The sequence below is a fragment of the Cebus imitator genome, unplaced genomic scaffold (assembly GCF_001604975.1).
Source record: "Cebus imitator isolate Cc_AM_T3 unplaced genomic scaffold, Cebus_imitator-1.0 Scaffold499, whole genome shotgun sequence".
Taxonomy (NCBI): domain Eukaryota; kingdom Metazoa; phylum Chordata; class Mammalia; order Primates; family Cebidae; genus Cebus; species Cebus imitator.
The window spans coordinates 1,005,211-1,012,028 of NW_016107814.1; the positions used below are offsets into that span (position 1 = coordinate 1,005,211).

General features: G+C 41.9%; 1 protein-coding gene and 1 pseudogene across 2 annotated transcripts in view; one reads left to right on the forward strand and one right to left on the reverse strand.

Annotated features, from left to right (window-relative positions):
- DNA2 (DNA replication helicase/nuclease 2) overlaps positions 1 to 5,751 on the forward strand; it is a 53,247-nt gene extending 47,496 nt beyond the window's left edge. For both annotated transcript variants that reach the window (XM_017513694.2, XM_037733208.1), the window contains 3 exons: positions 2,205 to 2,294; positions 2,932 to 3,114; positions 5,523 to 5,751. In XM_017513694.2, coding sequence (XP_017369183.1) covers positions 2,205 to 2,294; positions 2,932 to 3,114; positions 5,523 to 5,735 — 486 coding nt within the window. In that variant the 3' untranslated portion in view covers positions 5,736 to 5,751. The remainder of the gene's footprint in view (positions 1 to 2,204; positions 2,295 to 2,931; positions 3,115 to 5,522) is intronic.
- Positions 3,696 to 4,047, reverse strand: LOC108292679 (annotated as a pseudogene).
- Positions 5,752 to 6,818: the final 1,067 nt, after the last annotated feature.

Genomic DNA, 6,818 nt, shown 5'->3' on the forward strand with positions numbered 1-6,818 from the left:
ACGGGGTTTCACCATGTTGACCAGGATGGTCTCGATCTCTTGACCTTGTGATCCACCCGCCTCGGCCTCCCAAAGTGCTGGGATTACAGGCTTGAGCCACCGCGCCCGGCCTATGTGTTTTTTTTGTTTGTTTGAGACAGAGTCTAACTGTGTCACCCAGGCTGGAGTGCAGTGGCGTGATCTTGGCTCACTGCAACTTCCTCCTCCCAGATTCAAGCAAGTCTCCTGCATCAGCCTCTCAAGTAGATGGGATTACAGGCGCCCAGCACCACACCTGGCTAATTTTGTATTTTTAGTAGAGATGGTTTTAACCATGTTGGCCAGGCTGGTCTCAAACTCCTGGCCTCGAGTGATATGCCCTTTTTGGCTTCCCCAAGTGTTGGGATTACAGGCATGAGCCACTGCGCCTGGCTTTTCCCAAGGACTTTAAATGGCTTGATGCTTATTTTTGAGAACTAAGAATTAAGTTTTGACTCTATATTTCTACAGTTTGCTTTACGTAGTGTTTCTTAGCATTGAGTTGGAAGCCTTAAGTTCAAATAAAAATATAGTGACCTTCTGGACGTGGTGACTCACGCCTATAATTCTAGCACTTTGGGACGCCAAGGCAGAAGGATCACTTGAAGCCAGGAGTTGAAGGCCAGCCTGGGCAATATAGTGAGACCTTGTTTGCAAAAAAAAAAAAAAAAATCTTTAAAAAATTATCTGGGTGTGGTTGGGCATGGTGGCTCACGCCTGTAATCCCAGCACTTTGGGAGACCGTGGTGGGCAGATTATTTGAGTTTAGGAGTTCAAGACCAGCCTGACCAACATGGTGAAACTCCATCTCTGCTAAAAATACAAAAAAATTAGCCAGGTATTATGTTGCTTACCTATGGCCTCATCTACTCAGGAGGCTGAAGCAGGAGAATCTCTTGAACCCAGGAGGTGAAGGTTGCAGTGAGCCAAGATCATGCCACTGCACTCCAGCCTGAGTGACCAATCAAGACTCTGTCTCAAAAAAACAAAACAAAACAAAAAAATTACCTGGGCATGGCAGTGTGTACCTGCAGTCCTAGCTACTTAGGAGACTGAGCAGGAGGATTGCTTAATTCCAGTTGTCAAAGCTGCTGTGAGCTGTGATTACATCACTGCAATCCAGCTTGGATAACAGCAAGACCCTGTCTTAAGAAAATAAAATAAGAATATAGCAATGGCCAGGGGTGGTGGCTCACACCTGTAATCTAAGCACTTTGGAGGCCAAGACGGGCAGATCACCTGAGGTTGGGAGTTCAAGATCAGCCTGACCAACATGGTGAAACCCCATCTTGAAAAGAAAAATAAATAAATAAAAAAAATTAAGAATATAGCAACCAATTATGTGAGCATATTATTCTAAAATCATTGTTTCCTGTTGTTAAGATGGATGGAGCTCGCTCTACTACATGTCTGTGATGGAATTTTCATCTCATAGATACTGCCCTTAGCAACTTGGGTTGAAGAATTTTATTTTATCTTAATACCTAGAGGCAGGCAGACTTTGGAAAATGATTCAGATAAACTGATTTCACAAATGACTGCTTTTATAAACCAGGATTCTAGCTTATTAATTGTAAGTTTCATTTATTTACTTCACCAATGATTACTCAGATTCTTTATTTTTGCTACTTGGATTTTCTCTTTTTTACCATCAGGATTCCAAGTAAATTGCATTAAAAATAATCAAGTTTGCTTAGGGATGATGTAGGAGGAAAGTAGTCTTTGAAGAGATGTATCAGGCATGGCAGCAGTTTTATCTGCTCCATTATTTGTATAAAAGGGGACAAGAAAACGGAAAGAGCACTGATAATGAGACCCAGATCTAAGTTTGAATACTAGCGCCACAGTTTATTGTGAGGCCTTGGGCAAGTTACTTATTCTTTTCTACCTTTGATTCCTGTAAAATGGGGGATGACAAAGTAAAGTATATAAAGCTCAGTGTGTGATCAGCTTTTGTAGGTATTTTAGCCTCAGTCGTAGCATGTTTAAGCTAGGTGGTCTCTGCATGGCTTTCTGAAAGTGACTAATATTAATATCATTCATTTTTGTTGATTCTTTCACCTTCAACTTTAGACAAAGATATTTTTCATCTCCAAATTGGTAGTGCAATCTTTATGGCCACTTATGTACTTAGAGTACTCTTTCCTTTATTGCATTATCAGCAAGCTGTATATTTTTCTACTTAGGTTCCAGCACCAGAGCAAATTGAAAAAGGTGGTGTGAGCAATATAACAGAAGCCAAACTCATAGTTTTCCTAACCTCCATTTTTATTAAGGTAATTTAGATTTTTCAAGGCTAACAAATATTAAAGTGCAGAATAATAGAATATTACACTGTAAGAAGGCTATCATCTTGGCAGCTCTCCTTTAAGATAAGGGGATTGAAGTCTGGTTGTTTTTATTTTAAGAAATGTATCTCAGCTTCCTCTGATGGTAGAAGTGTGTAAAAAAAAAAAAAAAAGAAATGTATCTAAGGCATGTAATATTTTATAATGACATTTGGAATTTTCATTTAGGATAATAACTTTTTGTAATGTGAGCTAATTCTAATTGAGTCAATACTGTGATGTAGTAATGGGGGATTGGAAACTTTACTGTGAAAGAAATAGCAAAAGATGAAATGTATTTATTTGTACTGTTGTGTGTGTGAGTGTGAGCACTGTTTTAGTGGCATATAAACCATGACTTTGCCATGAGACTCTAAAAATTAAGGGAGCAATGTCTAAGGAATTATTTCATCATGGGAAATATGGACAGATTTGGAGCAAATTCAGTAATTGTATTCAGTCTTTGAGATAGGAAAATCTGTTATAAACATCAGTTGGGCACATAATGGAAATATTTAAATTAAATTCAGAAAAGTTTAACTTCAACAAGATTTCTTTATTTTAAATTGTGTCTTTTTCTATGTAGGCTGGATGCAATCCCTCTGATATTGGTATTATTGCACCATACAGGCAGCAGTTAAAGATCATCAGTGATTTATTGGCACATTCTTCTGTTGGGATGGTCGAAGTTAATACAGTAGACAAATACCAAGGAAGAGACAAAAGTATTGTCCTAGTATCTTTCGTTAGAAGTAATAAGGATGGAACTGTAAGTTAATTATGTTTGCTACTGATTCATTTGGGACATTTCTCTTTTAAAAATTGTGTGGCCATGCACAGTGGCTCATGCCTGTTACCCCAGCAGTTTGGGAGGCCAAAGCAAGTAGATCTCCTGAGGTCAGGAATTTGAGACCAGTCTGGCCAACGAGGCAAAACCCCGTTTCTACTGAAAATACAAATTAGTCGGGTGTGGTGGCAGGCGCCTGTAATCCCAGCTATTTGGGAGGCTGAGGCAGGAGAATTGCTTGAACCTGGAAGGCAGAGGTTGCAGTAAGCCGAGATCGTGCCATTGCACTCCAGCCTGAGTGGCAGAGTGAGACTCTGTCTCAAAAATATATATATATGGTTTAACATTGAGAACACATGGACACAGAGAGGGAAACAGCATACACCATGGCCTGTTGTGGGGTGGTGAGGGGAGGGAACTTAGAAGACAGGTCAATAGGGGCAGTAAACCACCATGGCACATGTATACTTATGTGACAACACTGCACGTTCTGCACATGTATTCCATTTTTTTTTTAACGTAAACTCAAGATTTTGTTGTCTTCATAAAAGAAAAGATGACACTTAGAACTGGATCATTTGGCCCTTTCTCTTATCTCCTCCCAGTTCAAAATGCTTGCATCTTTTAATAGCTAGCATTCTCTTAGATCTGCAGTTGGGCTCGACACACTCAAGCCTTAGCACAATCTTCTTTGTAGTTTTAGCCTTTTTCTGGAAAATTGCCTTAGTTTTGCCCACCATAGCCACTCTGCTTCCTGTCATAACACTGCTTTCCCTGGGCATACAGAGAATCCTTGCCCATCTTGTACTGTGTCACTTTGTGGGGTTGGTGCTTGCCACTCTTACAGAAAGTCGGGTGGGTTTTAGGAACGTTCACCGTGTTTGCGTGAGTGCTACCAGCACGGAAAGAAAACATCTTACCTTTTTTTTTTTTTGAGATGGAGTTTTACTCTTGTTGCCCAGGCTACAGTGCAATGGTGCCATCTTGGCTCAATGCAACCTCCACCTCCCAGGTTCAGGCCATTCTCTTGCCTCAGCCTCCTGAGTAGCTGGGATCACAAGTGCCTGCCAGCACACCTGGCTAATTTTGTATTTTTAGTAGAGATGGGGTTTTACCATGCTGGTCAGGCTGGTCTCAAACTCCTGACCTCAGGTGATCCAACTGTCTTGGCCTCCCAAAGCGCTGGAGTGCTGGTAGTATAGGTGTGAGCCACTGTGCCCAGCCACTTTTTTTTTTTTTTATATGGAGTCTTGCTCTGTCACCCAGGCTGGAGTGCTGTGGTGCAATCACAGCTTACTGCAACCTCCGCTTCCCGGGTTCAAGCGATTCTCCTGCCTTAGCCTCCTGGGTAGCTGGGACTGCAGGCATGTGCCACCATACCCAGTTAATTTTTGTATGTTTTGTAGAGATGACATTTCACCATGTTGCCCAGGCTGGTGGGCAACTCTCGAGCTCAAGGAGTCCTCCCGCCTCGATCTCCTGAAATGTTTTTTTGTTTTTCTTATTTTTACCTCTCCTTAGTTCATTTTTCTCAGCTGTATAATACATCCATATGGTTTGAAAATATACATAATAGGCCGGGCATGGTGGGTCACGCCTGTAATCCAAGCACTTTGAAGGCCAAGGTGGGTGGATCACCTGAGGCCAGGAGTTCAAGATCAGCCTGACCAACATGGTGAAACCCCATCTTAAAGAAACAAAGACAAAAAAAAAAAAAAAAATATATATATATATATATATACATAATAGCCGAGTGCAGTGGCTCACACCTGTAATCCCAGCACTTTGAGAGGCCGACAGCTGGTGGATCATGAGGTCACGAGTTCGAGACCAGCTTAGCTGATGTGGTAAAATCCCATCTCTACTAAAAATACAAAAAATTAGTCAGGCGTGGTGGCGCTCACCTGTGGTCCCAGCTACTCAGGAAGCTGAGGCAGAAGAATTGCTTGAACCCAGGAGGCGGAGGTTTCAGTGAGCCGAGATCATGCCATTGCACTCGAACCTGAGCAACAGAGTGAGACTCTGTCTCAAAAAATAAAATAAATAAATAAAAATATACAAATATACATAATTTTTGTATGGCTCAGTGATTTTCCATCTCAGCCTCCTGAGTAGCTGCAACCACAGGTGCACACAACCATGTCTGGCTAATTTTTATATATTTTATAGAAATGCGGTCTTGCTGTGTTGCCCAGGCTGGTCTTGAACTTCTGGTCTCCAGTGATCCTCCTACCTTGGCCTCCCAAAGTGCTGGGATTATAGGTGTGAGCCACCACGCCTGGCTGCATTCTATTCTTAAATTTGCAAAGTTGTCTATTGTATAGGGATGTGTTGCAATATATTTAACCATTTCTTTGAACTTGAATAATTGAAAATTATATTTCTTACAGGTTGGTGAACTCTTGAAAGATTGGCGACGTCTTAATGTTGCTATAACCAGAGCCAAACATAAACTGATTCTCCTGGGGTGCGTGCCCTCACTAAACTGCTACCCTCCTTTGGAGAAGCTACTTGATCATTTAAACTCGGAAAAATTAATATCCTTTTTGTTCTGTATGGTCACATTTGATTGCACTGTTGCATTTATGTACTTGTATAAATGAAAGCTCTCACTATGTTTCCTAAACTGGTCTCAAGCTTGTGGGCTCAAGCGATCCTCCTGCCTAGGCCTCCCAAAGTGCTGGGATTACAGGTGTGAGCCATGGCCTCTGGCCTATAACTTTTTTCAAATCAAGAACAAATGATTAGATTAAAATGGAGTGCTATTTCTTGTTGTATATATGATTTTTTTTTTTTTTGAGACGGAGTTTCGCTGTTGTTGCCCAGACTGGAGTGCAACGGCACGATCTCAGCTCACCGCAACCTCCGCCTCCCAGGTTCAAGCAATTCTCCTGCCTCAGCCTCCCGAGTAGCTGGGACTACAGGCACGCACCATCATGCCCAGCTAATTTTTGTATTTTTAGTAGAGACGAGGTTTCACCTTGTTGGCCAGGATGGTCTCGATCTCTTGACCTCGTGATCCACCCGCCTCGGCCTCCCAAAGTGCTGGGATTATAGGCATGAGCCACTGCACCCGGCCTTGTATATATGATTTTTAAGATTTTTTTTTTTCTCATTATAGGGCCTTGCTTTGTCACCCAGGCTGGGGTACAGTGATATGATCAGAGCTGACTGCGGCATCAGTCTCCTAGGCTCAAGTGATCTTCCCACCTCAGCCTCCCCAGTAGCTGGGACCACAGGTGCATGCCACCATGCCCAGCTAATTTTTGTATTTTTTTATAAAGACAGTGTTTCACCATGTTGCCCAAGCTGGTTTTGAACTCCTGGGATCAAGTGATTCACTCGCCTCCTCTCAAAGTGCTGGGATTACAGGTGTGAGCCACCGTACCCAGCCTTTTTTTTTTTTTTTGTCTCCAAGAGGCGGTACCTAACTCCTTCACTCAGTGTGGAGTGCAGTGGCAGGATCATGGCTCACTGCAGCCTTGACCTCCTGGAATCAATCCTCCCACCTTAGCCTTCATAATAGTTGGGACCACAGGCATGTACCACCACACCTGGCTATTTTGTTTTAAATATTTAGTAGAGAGGAGGTGATCTACTGTACCTGGCCTTAAAATAGATCATTTTTTAAAAATGTGTATAAAGTTCTTAGACTAAGATAAATAACTCTTTTTTTTTTTTTTTTT